Genomic DNA, 17647 nt, shown 5'->3' with positions numbered 1-17647 from the left:
AAGAAATTGCGTCGCGAGGCAAAGCGTTTTCCCTGTGACGAAATCTTTTTTTTTGTCTTATTCCGTTTGTGTGCTTTCCCTAGGGTTCGCCATTGTAACTCTTTCCAATGTCTCGTAATTACAATGCGGTTCCTCAAGACGAGGAAACTGCTCAACATGCCGAGAACGGTGCCCAGAGCGCGTCTTGGACTCAACGTTTCAAGAATGCGTGGCAAAGCAAGTTTGGCACCAGCGAAGAAGAGCGTGCTCCACTCATTGACAGCAATCGCATGACTATTGAGCCTCCCAAACATAAAACTGTCAAAATTGTTCTCAGTATCTTGTTCTTTGTTCTGTTCGCTGTCCTCATTGGTGGTGTGGTTGCCTTCTGGTTCAGAGGCTATGGCTCTAGTAAGTATTCGCCCATGCAGTTATGCTGGAACGAATAGTATGTGGCACTCGATGTACTAACCCAAACATAAATCAGCTATATCACTCAAAGAAGCCAAGCACATCATGATCAATACACCTTCCAATGACTCTATCCGAGACTATCTGTACAAATATACTTCCGAATCTCACTTGGCTGGTACTGAGTCTGACAAAGCTCAAGCGGAGTGGACTCGAGACAAATTTATTGAATTTGGTATTTCTGATTCCAAGATCGAAACCTACTGGCCACTTCTTAACTACCCCAAGTACCGTCGTGTGGCAATTGTGTCTGGTCCCGAGAAGTTTAGATATGAAGCCAAGCTTCGTGAAGATATCGTTGACGAAGATAAGACAAGCAAAGGTCAGGAAGATGTACCCACATTTCATGGTAAGCCCCAATGAAACTTTAGCATGCAAAAGCAATACAAAAAACAGATCATATTAACATGATACCTTCATAGGTTATTCCGCCGCTGGCAACGTGACGGGACCCATTGTTTATGTGAACTATGGTAGACTTCAAGACTTTGAGGCTCTCGCTGCTCTTGGTGTCGACTTCACTGGCACTATTGCCCTCGTTCGATATGGTGGCGTATTCCGTGGACTTAAGGTGAAGGCTGCTCAAGATTTTGGCTGTATCGGCACCTTAATCTACTCTGATCCTATTGATGATGGCCCGTTGAACAAAGACGAAACCAATAACCCTGCTGAATCTTATCCTGATGGCCCATGGTAAGTGCTTTTGAAACATTTAGCCCATGCAGAGTCTTCCATACTAAAACGTCTATTTTAGGCGATCCCCGTCCTCTGTGCAACGCGGTTCCGTTCAATTTTTGTCATTGCTGGCTGGTGATCCTTTGACCCCCGGATATGCTGCCAAGGAGAATGTCACTCGTCTTCCTCTTAATGAAACCATTAGCATTCCCAAGATTCCTTCTTTGCCTATTTCTTGGGAAGACGCTCTCCCACTTCTTCGTGCTTTGGATGGCCATGGCTTTAGAGCCGTTGCTGAATGGAGAGGCGGATTGACTGAAGTTGGATACTATATTGGTCCCTCCGAAGTTGAGGTCAACCTTGTTAACGATGTTGAGAACAAGATCACTCCTATTTGGAATGTTATTAGCAGAATTGAGGGTACTGAAGAAAAGGACCGTGCCATCATCCTTGGTAAGTGATATTTGTGGTACGTCCAGATGATACAAGCGTTGTTGACAAAAAGTGATCTTCATGATATTTTGTAGGTAACCACCGTGATGCTTGGGTAAGTTTTTTGTCGGATAACAAATCACATTGGACCTGCATGGGATGTTGAAAATGAAAATGTCTAACTTTATATTAACAGGTATTTGGAGCAGTCGACCCCTCTTCAGGTTCTTCAGCTATGGTAAGTTTATAATGGCAAAGATATGTGCTACCTACCAACCATGTCTGCAGTACACGCACTAATTCAATGCCTTTTAGTTGGAACTTGCTCGCACATTCGGTGTTTTGCTCAAGAAAGGATGGCGTCCCCGCCGCACCATTATTTTCGCTTCCTGGGATGCTGAAGAATATGGTTTGGTCGGCTCCACTGAATGGGTAGAAGATCACGCTGAATGGTTGAATAAGGAAGGTGTTGTCTATATTAATGTCGATACGGCTGTCTCTGGACCTCACTTTGGTGCAGCAGCATCACCATCACTAAACCAACTGGTGTATGATATCACTGCTCAAGTTACCGATCCTCAGACACAAAGATCTATTTATGATGTTTGGAAAACCGGTCCTTTCGTCGGTGGTGAAGATATGGCCATGGCTACATCTAAAAAGCCCAAGATTGGTGTTTTGGGCTCTGGTTCTGATTTCGTTGGTTTCTTGGATTACCTTGGTATCAGCAGTGTCAACCTTGCATTTGGAGGCGATTATGGTGTCTACCATAGCAACTATGATAGGTGAGTGAGCATCATGGGTGAACGGAAGCCTTTTTGTTTTATGGAGTTCTAATGATTGTCCGGTACCTATAGCTTCCATTGGATGGAAAAGTTTGGTGACCCTGACTTCAACTATCATCGTGCTCTTGTTCAAATTTGGGGTCTCATGGCTCTTCATCTTTCAAGCGATATTGTCCTGCCATTTAACACCGTTGATTACGCCATCGAAATTCAAGGCTATGTTAAGGATCTCAACAAGTACGGATTCCCTCTTTCTTTCACTAAACTCGAGTCAGCAGCATCAGTTCTTCGTCAAATTGCTGAGGACTTTGAAGGCAGTGTTACCGAATTGCGCCAGCGTGTTCATGATAAGATTAAATCCAAGGGAGCTTTGTCAGACAAACTTGAGAAGCGTGTCAAGAAGATCAATGACCGTCTTGCCAAGTTTGAGCGTGGTCTCCTAGATCCCCAAGGTATCAAGGGTCGCACATGGTTTAAGCATACCGTATATGCTCCCGGACTCTGGACTGGCTATAGTGGACAAACCTTCCCGTCACTAGCAGAGGCCATTGACGCAGCTGATCCTTCCTTGATTACGGAAACCGAGACTAGAGCTGCTAAATATGTTAACGAGGCCGGTAGATGGCTAGAAGGCACCTATGATGAGAAGCGCGATTGAATAAATTTCGCTATGTTCTATTTCGTATTCATGTAAATTTGCCGAATATAATTTGACTTTGATCAAACCACTGTTTGAGTTGTAAACTGCAGTTCTATTTGTCTACTCATGTGGCGAGCCGATGCATCCCTCCCCATAAGGCTATCCGTCATTCTCTTGGCTATAACGATGGTTATTACTACTACCATACATCACTTTATGTGATATGTTCCTTATCTAAATTCTCATTGTACTTTATCAACATATCATGTGTTCTATCAGTGAAAACATTACATTTGCGGAAAAAATAAGTCATTGCTGTTTCACTTGTGCATAAACCGAGGCCGATGACTCAATCACAGCACGCAATCTATCTGACACATCACTCTTTTTTCTCCTTTCACTCCCTCATTTTCGAAGGAAAATTGAAATAGCTCTCATCCTGAAATATGGCCAACAACTATTCTGAGGAACTACCAGTCAAAGAGCAAACATCTTTCAGGTTTCGGTTTAGTACAGTGCCTTCTGCCGTAGATGACGACTCGGACAACGAGACATCAAACCCAATCGAAAGAATTACTGATATCCCAGTGCGTGCACCTAAGCAGCCGCTAAAAACGCAAACAAAACGTATGTCAATGACATCCGATCTAAGTAGCACTCCCAACGGCGGAGATGAGTGGCGTATGGCCTACGCAGCAAGGGAAGAGGTATCGTCTCCTCCAAGTGACAAAATTTCATACGCACCATTGAGTACTGATCAAGGATACCGGCCGAAATTGTCTTTGACAGAACGTTTTTTGGTAAGGTTCTTCAATCGTTGGCTTCAGAGCATAAACATTATAAGTTAACTGTTTGTGTGTACTAGAATATGTTACCAGGGAATTAAATTATCTTCCATTCACTGTCATCAAAAATGTGATTTACCGCATCGTAAATTAGTCAAAGTTTTCTTATATACCATTAATAAGAAGAGGTTTCCTACAGTAGTCAGTAACAGCTTCAATTTAGCGAAGATAACAATAAAAACCGTAAGTACTCACGTATGGTTATGGAAATTGCCACTTCATATTGGGACGGTTTTTTTGCCATTTCTTTTTTTTTTTTGCGCACAGACTTTTCTTTGACATGCGTGGAGGCAACGAATCAATCTTTATGCACCAGAACTATTAAATAATTAACATATCGACGAGTACTATGAGCACATTGAGGGTATTGGAGTTCTACTCCGGTATTGGAGGCATGGTCAGTGACAAAATTAATGGTAACGCAGCATTTGACAGTCAAATCTCAATCCTCCCCATGTAGCATTTTGCAGCTGAAGAAGCTGGCTGGGACTACAAAATTATAAAAGCATTCGACATCAATACCACCGCTAATGAGGTAAAATTACTTTGGAGCTATCAATCAAATAGATAGGCAACAATGACTGATAGCTGTTACATTTGGGTATCAGGTTTATGCGTTCAACCACGGAAAATCAGTCATTGCACAAGTAAGTACCTAGGTCATGTTATGTGGTTTATGATGCATCAACCTAACGTAGGATATGTAGAGAAATATAGAAGCACTGCCACTAGAATTTTATGACGCTCAGAAAGCGGATGTTTGGACCATGTCGCCACCTTGTCAACCACGTATGGTTTCATAAACGAATCACTCAGCCATTTGACCACAGTCTTATTGCTAAACAAAAGTTCTCATTTCCCATAGACACTCGCACAGGTTTAAAGCTGGATTCAAAGGATCCTCGGTCGAAAAGTTTTCTATATTTGATGAATATGCTTCCAAACATGAAGCATCCTCCAAAGTACATATTGGTAGAAAATGTCAAGGGTTTCGATGTAAGGTTTTTTTTTTTATCTGATTCAAACATTGAACATGATTTTCCAACTCATTCGCGACCGGCCGGGCGACAATAGGAATCAGATTCTCGTGACGTTCTCATACAGCAACTAGAAGAATGTGAATATACATACCAAGAGTTTTTGCTGAATCCATTGCAGATGGGCATACCCAACTCTAGATTACGATACTACTTACTGGTAAGTGTGGGCTATGTAGAGTTTGATCCAAGCCCCATAGGCACACTCATTGACTCTGAAACCAGGCGAAAGCAAAACCATTAGCCTTCGCGATGGAACCTACCGGATCCATCATAGGATATGTTCCATCATCAAAGACTCTCACAACCGAGTTTAAGGACGAACGGGGTGTCATCATCAAGGACGAGGAAACGATTCTTAAAAGCGAGAAAGTGGCCCGAAGACACATTCACGAATTCTTAAGTCATGATGAAGACCTACATCAATATAATGTTCCTGATAAGGTAACGATCTAATTAATTGCCTGGTGGGGGGGGCTCCGCTTATATGCCTGCACACCCACGCCCCTACGACTGCTATTTTTAACACAGAAGCTTTTTGAATGAATCCTAGGTTTTATTGAAGCATGGCCACGCGTTTGACATTGTCAAACCGTCAGCTTCAAGAAGCTGTTGTTTTACTAAAGGTGTGTATCTCTGATAAAATCGCCTTAATTACGTAGCACACCGCTTTTAACCTCAATTCGGCGGTTTGACGTTGTACTACATGGTAGGATATTACCACTATGTGGAAGCAACTGGTTCAATCTTGCAAGTGAACGAAGATGGTGATGTACGTGCATCGTAGTGCCTCTGTTTAAAAAAAAAAAAAGTAATAGCATATTACTAAACATATCCCGTTTCATCTTCCTATTCAGACCGACGACACTTTCAGTCAACTACAGCGGTGGAAAGACTCCGCTCGAGAGACAGGTACATCCGCGGATGAGCAGGATCAGCAGAAAGTTCTGACGTGTCTTCATCATCTGCAGTTGCGATACTTCTCACCAAGAGAGGTAGGCAACCTCATGGGATTTCCTACAAGCTTTGGGTTCCCAGAGACCATGAGTCTTAAACAAAAGTATCGAACACTTGGTAACAGCATCAACGTGTTAGTGGTGGCCGAACTCATGAAATATCTGGTTAAGGAAGGCAGTAGCATGGAGCCAGCAGCCAAGATGAGGAAGCTGGAGCATTCATCACAGTAATTGGACGCTGTGCTGCAAATATTTATAGCGGGCCGTGGCGAGATGGAGTGGTGGCTATGCGTCGTCTGGTTTTTCCTCATTTAAAATTTTTGGGTTGACTTCATGGCGGAGCAAGCATTTATTTGTCGGAGTAGGAGGATGAAACGTTCCAAACTTATCCCATCTATTTTTGACATGGTCAAATAACCGTCCGCTTCGGCTCGCTTTGTTAGATGCAGAAGTTTCCGTTTTGTATGGTAGAAGTTGAAATAAATTCAGTTCATGCATTGATATGGATTAGATATCAAGTTGATGCTTGTAAAATTCATGTGGAGCAGCTAGAGACTTCCGCTAAAGTTGCACGAGCACATTGGGGGCCTGGCAAAAAGGCGTTGGAACCCCGCTGGGCTAGCAAACGGTGGGCTCCTCTATAAAATCTACAGCCACAACGGCTTTCAGATGACTCTTCTCTTTCAAACCATCCTTCGTCCCAAGCATGACGCAAACAATCTTCACAGAATCTGACGTTACAACTCTCCGGTCCAACTTTGACGCTGCTGGACAAGGCCATGTCTTTAACTTCTGGGATACTTTGACATCTGAGCAACAGCAAGTTTTTTACAACCAGCTTGTTGATCTTGATGTCACTCGTGTCAATCAAATTTATGATACAGCTGTCAAGGGCGCAGCTGCTTGCGCTTCTGCTCAAGCTGCTTCTGTCGAGCCCCTTCCTACGGACGTGACGGACTCTGTTTTGACCGCAGACGCTTCCAAGGTTGAGGAGTGGACGACGCTTGGTTTGAAGCTGATCGCTGAGGGTAAGGTTGCTGTTATTCTGATGGCTGGTGGACAAGGTACTAGATTGGGTAGCTCAGCACCCAAGGGTTGCTATGACATCAACTTGCCCTCTGGTAAGACCTTGTTCCAGCTCCAGGCTGAACGTATCCTCAAGGTACAAGAACTTGCACGTGCCCGTTTCCAAGTCAAGGACCAAGTCGTTGTCCCTTGGTATATCATGACCTCAGGTCCTACCCATGCTCCCACCTTCTCTTTCTTCGAACAAAACAATTACTTTGGTTTGGACAAGTCAAATGTCATCTTCTTCGAACAAGGTAAGACCTAGTTTTTTTTCACGCCACCAATTTCATGCGCCTTACGTTCAACATCGCGCGCCCCAACATGGAGGCTGTGTCATCAAAGTTATCTTATTCTGATTCATCAATTTTATAAATAGGTACTCTTCCTTGCTTGACCATGGATGGAAAGATCCTTTTGGAGGAAAAGGGTAAAGTAGCCATTGCTCCTGATGGCAATGGTGGTATCTACCGTGCTCTTCACAGCAAGGGCGTTATCGCATCACTGAAGGAACGTGGTATTCTCTACTCCCACTGCTACTGTGTTGATAACTGTCTTGCACGTGTTGCCGACCCTGTCTTCATCGGCTATTCAGCTTCCAAGAAGTCTGACTGTGGTGTCAAGGTCGTTGGCAAGTCTAAGCCAGAAGAACCCGTTGGTGTTGTTTGCTTGAAGGACAAGAAATACGGTGTCCTCGAATACTCTGAAATCTCAAAGGAACTCTCTGAAATGCGCAGGCCCGATGGTACCCTTGCCTTCAATGCTGCTAACATCGTCAATCACTTGTTCTCCACTGCTTTCCTCGAGCGTGTTCCTGACTTCGCACATGAACTTGAATACCATATTGCCAAGAAGAAGATCAAGCATACCGATTTGGAATCAGGTGAACAAATTGCTCCCAAGGCTATCAATGGCATGAAGATGGAATGCTTCGTTTTTGATGTCTTCCCATACGCACACAACTTGTCTGTTCTCGAAGTTGCTCGTAAAGAAGAATTCTCTCCATTGAAGAATGCTCCTGGCTCTGGTGTTGATTGTCCCGAGACTTCCCGACATGACATTCTTTCTCAACAAAGTCGCTTCATCGAAGCTGCTGGTGGAAAGATCGCTGCAAAGGATGGTGGTGAATCATTGGAAATTGAGGTATCTCCTCTTGTCTCCTATGCTGGTGAAGGTTTGGAGTGCGTTAAAGGCAAGTCCATCCTTTCACCAGCCGTCATCGAAACCTTGGAGGATCTCAACAAGATCATGTCATAAACTGGCAATTTTTGGGAAGTGGACCAGGTCTTTCAAAGGTTCTTTTTCCCTTTCTTCTGTCCGAAATACCTATCTGCATTTGCATATTAGCATGCCTTCATACTGAGACAAAAACATCCCCACCAACACCACTTCCATCTCCTCACATTCTTATTGCCTATACTGTTTATGTTTGATACCATGCAAAGCTATTTGTTTTTTTTTTTGTACCTCTCGATCCCCCCCCAAACACATTTCTCGCGCTTATTATCCCCATTATATCTCTATTACGCGCTTGTATAGTCCTTTGCATACCGACATTACGATATACTCTCTGAACAAACCACCATTCAGTTAGTGTGATTGTGCAAAACCTCCAATATAATGCTGCATATTACAGTAATGCACTGCCAGAAATGAAAAAATCGTCGGGTTAAAATGATTGACTGATTGTTGATAGTGAGCTATTCATAGCATATCTTTTACAATAGACATACGGCTCGGTGCAAGTTATTGTTCGCCCACACACAGTATAGCACCTATTATGGAAAGCTTTCAGTAGTTACTTGAAAGCGTTCTTTTGTCGTCAAAGAAGTTTGGCCGCAACGCAGTCACTGGGATGGCCAAATTTTCGTTGTCGCGCGCCCTGCAATTTCCCTCTCCTCCCTCACCTACGGCTATAACAGTATTTCTTCCATAAGTCAATGTTTTCTCACGGCGATGAAGGGACCGTCGAATCGTTCAAAGTTTACAAAGACCCTATTGTCAGTGGAGCTGATGTACATATCGACATGACAACAGTTACAAAATGCGATGCTGCGCCGCTGGCCGACGCTTCCAACATTCTCAAGCAAACACGATTAATTGATCACAAATCTGATCCATTAAAGAAAGAAAAAATGAACCATGAAAAGCTTTTTGATGTTGCTGTGACAAACACTATGCACTCCACCCTACTCTCCAATGAAGACACCATACCCAAGCGCTCTGCAACAGAAACGTCGCTCTCAGAAAATGCTGATGATATACATCCTCCTCAAACACCATATACTGACAACATAACAGAAGAACTCAACCATAACCAGGAAGAAGCTGAATCTTCAATAGGTGACAATACCATAATAACACCTCCAGGTGTATCCCTTTCTGATACCAACAATGCATCACAAAGTCATAACAAAACTGATACTACCTCTGAACCATCTAATGAGCTAAGCCTGAACGACCATGATGACGTTCCAGCTGCACTATCATCAGCTTCTCAAGATAGCCAGGAATTTGGCGACGATATAGAATTTGACTCTCAAACTCTGGAAAAAATCCAGGAGATCGAATCTACAAATTACTCTAAAACGACTTCCACCAGTATCTCTCCTTCCAAAGCAGCCTCCATTGGTTACCAAGAAGAAACAGAGGAAGACTTTGGACCAGATTTTGATGCAGATGCCCTTGCAAGCATTGAAAACAAGACAAGTGGTGTTGACAAGGATTCCAAACCCATCTCAGTCAACGTGCCTGGAGAGTCCTACGAAGAAATCACGTCTTGGCTTGAAGAGTTTGATGACATGGACGACATGTTTGATGTGGATTTAGATGGCCAACTCCCGGATAACCCCCCAGAAAGCATACCTCAACTGGACTGTGCTACAGAGAGTTCTTTAGAATCCTTATTGCAGTCGTCGGAACTGGACACGCAAAAGATCTTGGCTGAGGTGAACAACATCACAAGCAAATATGGTGGCTTTTTAACTGGTAGCAAAAAGCCACTAGCTACAGCTCTTTCCTCAGACGCTGTGACGAATCTGTTTGAGAAGAAAACGTCAAGCAAAAAAAGTGCTGTAAATAAGAAAGCGCCAATACGGCCATTCAAACGACCAACTGCACCAAAAGCTCGGTCACAATTTGGAGGATTCGTCAATGCACGGACGAACTCAGCCTTGCATGCGTCTGAAAGTGCTAAACGTAAGGCTGCCAAGGCATTCGGCGAAGATGGCCAGTTAGTATACCAAATTAATGATACCGATGCTCCAACCTCAACTGAAGACATGAGTCACCAAAATGGTAAATCACAAAAGCTTTCGGATGCTTCTACTTGATGTTATTTTATCTTTGTCTAGCTAGGTCAACCAGCTATGTGAAGGCGATGGCTTGTATCAATAAACTGTGTAGTATAATAAGTTTTGTTTGTCCTGACCGTGTTGATGTGCATTGTTTCTGCAGTTTACATAGCTTCAGTAGATTCTGAGTTAGGAAAGGGGTGTATCAAAAGACACCATTTAAATATGTACATTTATAGAGTAAAAAGAAAAAAAAATTGGCTCGTAAACTCAAAAGCGAGACGTTAATCTCACAGGCACGAAAGACTATCGTTGATGCCCACCCGTTCAGTCAGGCGTCGTACAAACGTGCTGCTTTGTTTGCCAAAAGCCGAATAGTTTTAACCAAGTGCCTGTGGATATACTTCTTTATTGAAAGCGATAAACTGCCAAAATATTTTAATTACTTGATTTGAAGAAAGAAACAAGGAATGTAATATCCCAGTGACTGGAAGAGAAGGCTAATAATATCGAAATTCCAGAGATCGCCAGCACAAGACCAAAGTCTATTTTGTGGGCCGAGATATTTACTTGCTTTCCGACCGCAGACATGTGACTAGCAGCAAAGCCTAGCGAACGCAGCTATTCTCCTTTCCAAACTCACTCTAATGGTTATTATCTATGATTGCAAACCATGGTGGAGTCGGTATTGAACGAGTTTTCATCAATGTCGTCAAAAGGAACCAATCAGAAATACTGTACTTTTTGGAAAGATCCACGGATCAGTCACATGACAGCTTAATTTTTTTTAAGAGACTTTGCGTATCAATCAGCTGGCTGGCTTCTATTTGTAAGCCATTGCCTTTGCTCCTCTATCTTTCACCCCACTCTGTTGATCAGCCAACTATAGGATATACCACATACACCGCAATGCCCACCGCAATAATCAACTCTGGTGATCAAATTCTCTTTGTGGCTCCCAGCACCACCGATCAACAGCACTTGTTGGACGCAAAGTCGGCATTCCAATCTCAAGTTGGATCGGACGGCAATGTCGCATTCGAGGCTATGGAACGAGTTCCTGAAGGTATGAATTTCGTTTTATATAATTTATTGGATGGTATTATATGCCAGCCATCATGATACTAATAGAATTATCGTATATAGCCCCTCTCCAAAACGGTACCTACAATTCTATACACTCCAACTTGGTTTTCCCGTCAGTATCATCCCACACCGCCCAAGCTCTTTCACAGTACTTGAAAGCTCTCAAGCCAGGAGGCTCCCTTTACCTTGTTGAGCCTGTTGTTATTGCCGACCTCAGTAATACGTCATGTCCCATTACCCGCAAAGAATCCGATATCGTGTCAATGCTCAAGCTCGCCGGTTTTGTTGATGTTACCGTTGAATCTTCGACCGCAGTATCAGACGAATCCCTTATTGATTTCTTCCACGCCTGGGGTGTTACCAAGAGAGTAGATCAGGCTGTTTCTAGACTTTCAGGAAAGTTTGGAACGGTACAAATTGTTGCCAAAAAGCCCGCTTATGAAGTTGGAAAGAAGTTTGCTCTTAATTTCAAGAAGAAGCCAGTCAAGGTGGAGGAACAAAAGAAGGTGTGGACCATTGCTGCTGATGATGATGATGATGCGGAATTGGAGGATGAAGACCTACTTTTGGATGAAGAAGATAAGATTAAACCTAGCAAAGAAGCTTTGACTCGTACGTTAGCGACAAATTTATCACAGCATTTTTTCAACTACTCACCTCCATTCATTTCTTAATAGGCCCAGATGATTGTGAAATGACAGACGGTCGCCGTAAAGCATGTAAAAATTGTACTTGCGGTCGAGCTGATATGATGGACGATGAGGAAGAATCTAACAACGTGGTTACCTTGGATCTGATGGACGAAACTGCCGACGATGAAATCGTTGAGGTGGACCCAACACCAAAGAAGGTCGGTGGTTGTGGCAGCTGCGCGTTGGGTGATGCTTTCCGTTGCTCTACGTGTCCTTATCTTGGTATGCCTGCTTTCCAAGAAGGAGAGCGTGTTACCATTAATGCCGGAATGTTCGCTAGTGATGATATTGATATTTAGACACCACCTCGTACGCCTTTTGATTCTTTCCTTATAAAATGAACGAATAATGCCATATTTTTTTTAATGTAAATTCTATTCCAATGTGCCCTGACTCATATGCTGCGGCTTCCTATCAATGCCCCTTCTCCTAAATGTGGGCAAAAGTCGGTATACGTCCCCGTCGATTATTCATACGATTACCCTCCTGGTAGCACAGGGACACTGTTGTGCCTCTATCCGTCTGCTACATGGTCCGACTTAAGCTAATGACGATAGAAATTGGCGATAGAATGGAGTGAAAATACGTATTGCTACATTTGTAGTAGCCAGTTACTCCAACCGCCCAATTGGTAGAATTATAGACAAAATGGAATGGTAAAAAAATCATAGTAAGCGCATGTGCTATTCATTTTGTCAGTGGCGCGGGTAAAGGTGATTGGTCAATGCCACCCCGCAATTAAAAATTGTGCCAATATAAAAGTTGAAAAAAAATTTGTCATGCTATTGGACGCTCTCCCTTTCTTGACATCTCTTCAAACACCATGACACATCGTATAGTAATCCCGGTCTCAAGAATATTTTCTTCCTCCATGCCAATTCGATATACCATTCCAGTACGCACTGCTTTGCGTACAAGCCTTATCACTCCCTCTCAAAGGTTGTACAGTGCAAGGCCACAAGAAAAACCCACCGACCCTTTCCGTAAGTGCTTCTTTGAATAGCCGTCACAAAGCTTTGACATTTCGCACCCTAATTTGGAAATTCAAAGAGCGTCCCAAGGTCACCATTCGCACCATTCGACGTATGGCCAAGCAAAAGGAACCTATTTCCATGATGACTGCTCAGGATTACCCTTCAGGACTCATGGTAGATAGAGCGGGAATTGATACTTGCTTGGTAGGAGATTCATTGGCCATGGTCACGTTAGGACACGATACTACAAACCCTGTCACCGTCAATGTAAGTTGTGTCGTAAGTGGAGGGGGCAGGGGTAAACCCTTGTTAAATGTGACTAATTCTTTTCTTTAGGAAATGATACATCATTGCAAAGCTGTTGCTCGTGGATGCAAGGCTCCTTTCCTCATTGGCGACCTTCCATTTGGTAGTTACGAATCTAATCCAGAAGATGCCGTTAAGGTGGCTCTGCGTTTTGTTAAGGAGGGCAATGTCGAGGTAAAAGTCACTTTGGTTCAATGTACAGACAATGATTAATTACGGGTGTACTCATACATGTTTATCAGGCTGTCAAACTTGAGGGTGGAAAGGAAATGGCCGAAACTGTTAGACGCATCACCACTGTTGGTATCCCAGTCCTCGCACACGTTGGACTGACACCTCAGCGACAAGCTTCTTTGGGAGGCTTCAGAGTTCAGGCCAAGACAGCCAAACAAGCTCGAGCACTTCTTGAGGACGCACTTGCTGTGCAAGAAGCTGGTGCTTTTGCCGTGGTTCTCGAAGCAGTTCCCGAAGAGATTGCCTCCTATGTCACCCAGCAATTGACCATCCCTACCATTGGTATTGGTGCTGGTAACGGATGTTCTGGACAAGTTCTCGTACAAAACGATGCACTAGGCATGTTTGATAGATTTGTACCAAAGTAAGTATGGCCGGGGACACATTCACTTGTGCATGGTGATAAAAGGCTAACATGTTCATACTCTTTTCTGTAGATTCACCAAGCAGTATGCAAACATCGGCCAAATCATGGTGGACGGTTTGAAAAAATATCACGAAGAAGTTAAATCTCGAGCTTTCCCTGCAAAGGAAAATACCTACCCCATTAATGAAGCGGAGCTTGCTCGGTTCTTTGAGCAACAAGCTGCAGAAAAGAAAGATGATGAGGCATCCGTGAAAGTCGCAAAGGCTGTCACTGCATGAATGACGTAGCTCATCTTCTCTTGATACTTTACAAGTATCATGAAAGCCCTTCATCCATTGTCCAAAACACACTTTGGTTTCTAAATATCTATTTCGTGCCAATTTCAAAAACAAAAAATAATCTGTATAGAATACCATTTACCATCAGCTGCCATAGCTGTTGATAGCCATTCCATTTTGCTTGTATTTACTCTCTATCTCTCTCTCATATTCCTTTTTTACTAAATTTTTGGCATTAATCCTCTCTACATATACATTGTTTACATGCGTTAAAAGAAATGCCACGCTTCATTACAGAGTCAATTGTTCACAGTAATAAGAAAGAACAAGCCGTGCAGTTTATTATGGGCCAAAATCAGGCTTTCCTCCCAAACTTCCCCAGATATCTCCAATATAATTACTAGGTGCAATACCGCTCTCGTATTCATGCCAATTCTTAACGACATCCTTGATGAAGGGCGAACCAGCAATAACAATGTTCTCCAAAGAGATTCCAAACGACCCTTGATCAGCATACACGAGGTTAAATAAGGGCGACTCGCCGGGTGGTGGACGATCAAAGTCAGAAGCGGATCGTAAGAGAACAACTCGAGCAAAGTCCATTCTCTTTGCCAAATGAGCTCTTAACATAGCCTCCAAAGTTGCGTTATCTTCTTGAGCGGTAGCGCAGTATGTACCCCTAAAAGCAGAAACGTCAGACGGTGATAAAAACCAAAGGCTATCGAATACCAAGATTGGGCAACATACTTTCCACTGGTGAGGAGTTTGGTGAAGTTACCAAAGCTTTCGCCGAGCAGTTCTCCAGACCAGTAGGCGTTGCTGGAACCTGTATCGCACGCCACAATGGTGGGGTATTGATTTGCTGGAGAATAATTGTATTGTTTGCGGTAGGCAGCAGCGGTGTCACTGTCATTAAGCTTTACTCCATGAGCGAGCTTCATGGCCTGTTCACATCATGATTCAATGTCAAGCCTGTTAGTTATCGTCATTTAACTTTCTATGTGATGCTAGTGAAGTAGCCTACCTTGTCTCGAAGATTGACATTTAGCTCAAAAACTTCCGTGCCGTAAATTGAAGTAGGGTAAAGTCCAGGGGCAGTAGTGCCCAATGCCCACAGCCCAGTAGAGAAATTGGACGGCATCTCACGAGCATCAAATTCATACTCTAACTCCAGCTGGACAGCAAAGCGACCAAATGTTACTGCACCAATAGTGGAGACATACGGGTTGATACCAGCAATACCCGCAATCATAAAATATGTTTTGCGGAGGTCAAAGAGGGGTGAAAAAGTCAGTGCCTGAGAACCCGCGTCGCCATCATAAATTAGTATCTTTTCAAAATAAAGCAATACCATGTCTCTCACAGGTGAATCCTCGACTCAATTCACCTACCGTAGCTGAAACTGCAGCATTGATTTCGCCTTCGCCTGTGGTCATTTGACAGATAGAATAATCTGCAGTGCAATGTACTTGAGGATAGATGGGAGACAAGCCAGGAACTGTGATATTTTTGGTCAACTTGAGTGGCTCAAACCATATATCCTGCTCATAACTAAACTGGATGAGTAGCCGGCTCAATTAGTGCACTCCCTTTATTTTCATGAAAGTCATTCGTGATGATGAATTGTATCTATACCATGGAAATGATAAAGGCTTTTGGCGAAATAGGACTGTGGTCTTCATGAGAGGGATGCTTGTTATGGCTGGATGGAGCAGCAGCAGAGAGTAATGCTGCTGTGAGCAATGCTCCAGGAATCAAAGTTGAGAACCTCATCAAAGGAATATACCAAATTCAAGAAAATTTTGTGCCGACTATTATAAGGCGCATGCCCCTTCCCGGGTTGATACGGGGAATCTATTGTATACTTAAGGTGGTATCGATAGATGGCGCAGGAGAAAAAGAGGGTACAAAGACAATCGCAGTTTCGAAACTTAAATTACTGGGTACAAACATCTTGTATAATAGAGCGATTTCGAAACAAACACGCTCACCTGGTTACAAAAGCCCCCAGTCCCTATGTATTCTTCCTTTCTGAAGAGTCAGCTAGCCAAAAGCAACATGTTAGCCATCTTACACTAGCACAGCCCTCGACTGCGCACTGGTATCTTTGCTGTAACATACGATACGAAAAGTTGCAGGTTACACGGCTTTATCTTTGAAGGTTTAATTGCATATTGCCGGGTTAAACTTGCTATACACGATAACGCTGAGGTAACCAACAGATAGGAAAATATGTTTGTAATTTAGTCAAGCTTTTCCGATTGAGAATGGTATATGATGATAAACGGCTGTGAGGCAGATACAGGGGCTTGTTAACAAGCAAATCTCCTGGATGATGGGACTCTCTTTATTCTCCTGTAAAAATTGACGTTTGTCATTTTCATGGCGGAGTATCTGGCCCAATTTTTGGTGATTTTAGGTAAAAACAGCTAGAAATGGGCCGACCGAAATGTCAGAGCCTCAAATTTCGCGACTTCAAAACATACAATGAATAGATTCGTTATTGACGAGCAGCAAAAGAATGACACCAAAAAGATCTGTTTATACTGCGAATATGCAGCCAAATGATACCTTGGTTTGTTACAGGTGCTGGTATGAAGGCTGATGGATGTAAATATCGGTTATGTAAGAGAGCGATCACGGGATAAAGGTGGTATATACACAGGTTGGACAATGAAATATGGCCGTCTCCACGGTACAATAGATCGTACGTGTTGTAGGAATTGTGCGCGGACTGTCGGTTGGCGTCGTATTGTTTGTGGTGGTGCGACCGTGTGGTGTTGGGTCATGCGTGATGTTTGGCGTAAACTGAATGGGTGGAATCATGTTTTGAACCGTTTTTTTCTTTTTCTCTTTTTCTATGTTTTTGTCATTTCGTTGGATATTAATTGATACTGCTGTAGAAGATGATAATATGTTGAGGAAATACGAAAATGACTTCACCGGTGTACTAATGACTATGTTGTGTAATGTCGTTTTGCTGGCTATTCGCAACTTATATGTCGGCTAAGCTGGTGGGAAAAAATTCCGCTCGATTTTCGAAATGTAAATTGTTGGAATGTCGAACAGAATGTTGACTTGCCATCGCACAGGTATGTGAGTAGTATCAAAATGTGCTGCTTCTTCAGGACTCTTTACTGATATAACTTTTCTTTGTCGTTGCTTTGCTAGTTTTCGCAAAACTAGCAAAAAAATCTCCGAATCGGGGAATCGAACCTGATAAAATTTATTTGAAGATTCAGCAATTTGGCTAATTGTTATGAAAAGAAAAACCCCACAGTGAGGGAAAACAAAAGTTACATTCGTAACTGAGCTAAGGATGAGCATTGCTGACAGGACTCTGGCGCGTTCAGTTCGGCCGTGAGTTCAAACAAAGAAAAGTACATAAAAGGAAATGAAATAAATTGGGATCTCTTGAAAGTAAAACAGATGTCAGAAGTGAACACAAAAGATTTTCGGCATTGGGCGTTAAGATCGTCCGTGGTTGCACCGAGCTAGCCATAGGTGATGTCCTGATCGTAAGATGTCGCAT

The 17647-nt window shown here is 43.1% G+C and overlaps 8 protein-coding genes across 8 annotated transcripts; 6 read left to right on the top strand and 2 right to left on the bottom strand.

The window, feature by feature from the left end:
* The first annotated feature begins 16 nt into the window (after window positions 1-16).
* Window positions 17-3227, top strand: K450DRAFT_234759 (uncharacterized protein). Its single transcript, XM_051587977.1, has 8 exons — window positions 17-390; window positions 467-799; window positions 873-1143; window positions 1205-1578; window positions 1653-1672; window positions 1754-1795; window positions 1873-2342; window positions 2415-3227. Exons 1-8 carry the CDS (start codon window positions 108-110, stop codon window positions 2998-3000), a joined length of 2379 nt encoding a protein of 792 aa, XP_051445826.1. The 5' UTR covers window positions 17-107; the 3' UTR covers window positions 3001-3227.
* An 877-nt stretch (window positions 3228-4104) lies between these two features.
* K450DRAFT_234749 (uncharacterized protein) lies at window positions 4105-6329 on the top strand. Its single transcript, XM_051587976.1, has 10 exons — window positions 4105-4224; window positions 4288-4362; window positions 4436-4474; window positions 4535-4616; window positions 4693-4823; window positions 4902-5024; window positions 5090-5308; window positions 5418-5490; window positions 5578-5636; window positions 5722-6329. The coding sequence occupies exons 1-10, from the start codon at window positions 4177-4179 to the stop codon at window positions 6049-6051; spliced, it is 1179 nt and encodes a 392-aa protein (XP_051445825.1). The 5' UTR covers window positions 4105-4176; the 3' UTR covers window positions 6052-6329.
* Window positions 6330-6495: 166 nt separating this feature from the next.
* Window positions 6496-8522, top strand: K450DRAFT_186562 (uncharacterized protein). The gene is made up of 2 exons (XM_051584425.1): window positions 6496-7142; window positions 7265-8522. The coding sequence occupies exons 1-2, from the start codon at window positions 6527-6529 to the stop codon at window positions 8140-8142; spliced, it is 1494 nt and encodes a 497-aa protein (XP_051445824.1). The 5' UTR covers window positions 6496-6526; the 3' UTR covers window positions 8143-8522.
* A 282-nt stretch (window positions 8523-8804) lies between these two features.
* K450DRAFT_234742 (uncharacterized protein) lies at window positions 8805-10299 on the top strand. Its single transcript, XM_051587975.1, has one exon. The coding sequence runs from the start codon at window positions 8826-8828 to the stop codon at window positions 10215-10217; it is 1392 nt and encodes a 463-aa protein (XP_051445823.1). The 5' UTR covers window positions 8805-8825; the 3' UTR covers window positions 10218-10299.
* Window positions 10300-10815: 516 nt separating this feature from the next.
* K450DRAFT_234738 (uncharacterized protein) lies at window positions 10816-12328 on the top strand. Its single transcript, XM_051587974.1, has 4 exons — window positions 10816-11007; window positions 11068-11244; window positions 11325-11876; window positions 11942-12328. Exons 2-4 carry the CDS (start codon window positions 11088-11090, stop codon window positions 12253-12255), a joined length of 1023 nt encoding a protein of 340 aa, XP_051445822.1. The 5' UTR covers window positions 10816-11007; window positions 11068-11087; the 3' UTR covers window positions 12256-12328.
* A 427-nt stretch (window positions 12329-12755) lies between these two features.
* K450DRAFT_234732 (uncharacterized protein) lies at window positions 12756-14394 on the top strand. Its single transcript, XM_051587973.1, has 5 exons — window positions 12756-12939; window positions 13007-13197; window positions 13267-13410; window positions 13479-13834; window positions 13908-14394. Exons 1-5 carry the CDS (start codon window positions 12780-12782, stop codon window positions 14113-14115), a joined length of 1059 nt encoding a protein of 352 aa, XP_051445821.1. The 5' UTR covers window positions 12756-12779; the 3' UTR covers window positions 14116-14394.
* Window positions 14395-14420: 26 nt separating this feature from the next.
* K450DRAFT_186553 (uncharacterized protein) lies at window positions 14421-15780 on the bottom strand. The gene is made up of 5 exons (XM_051584424.1): window positions 15751-15780; window positions 15507-15671; window positions 15140-15412; window positions 14863-15059; window positions 14421-14794 (listed from the first exon to the last, which is right to left on the bottom strand). The coding sequence occupies exons 1-5, from the start codon at window positions 15751-15753 to the stop codon at window positions 14458-14460; spliced, it is 975 nt and encodes a 324-aa protein (XP_051445820.1). The 5' UTR covers window positions 15754-15780; the 3' UTR covers window positions 14421-14457.
* Window positions 15781-17464: 1684 nt separating this feature from the next.
* On the bottom strand, window positions 17465-17647 carry K450DRAFT_234725 (uncharacterized protein; the record flags this gene model as incomplete). The annotated part of the gene is made up of 1 exon (XM_051587972.1): window positions 17465-17647. The coding sequence occupies one exon, from the start codon at window positions 17645-17647 to the stop codon at window positions 17465-17467; it is 183 nt and encodes a 60-aa protein (XP_051445819.1).

The sequence above is a fragment of the Umbelopsis ramanniana genome, assembly GCF_025399195.1.
Source record: "Umbelopsis ramanniana AG unplaced genomic scaffold K450scaffold_18, whole genome shotgun sequence".
In the NCBI taxonomy this organism is placed as follows: Eukaryota; Fungi; Mucoromycota; class Umbelopsidomycetes; order Umbelopsidales; family Umbelopsidaceae; genus Umbelopsis; species Umbelopsis ramanniana.
This window is presented reverse-complemented; position numbering and strand designations above follow the sequence as displayed.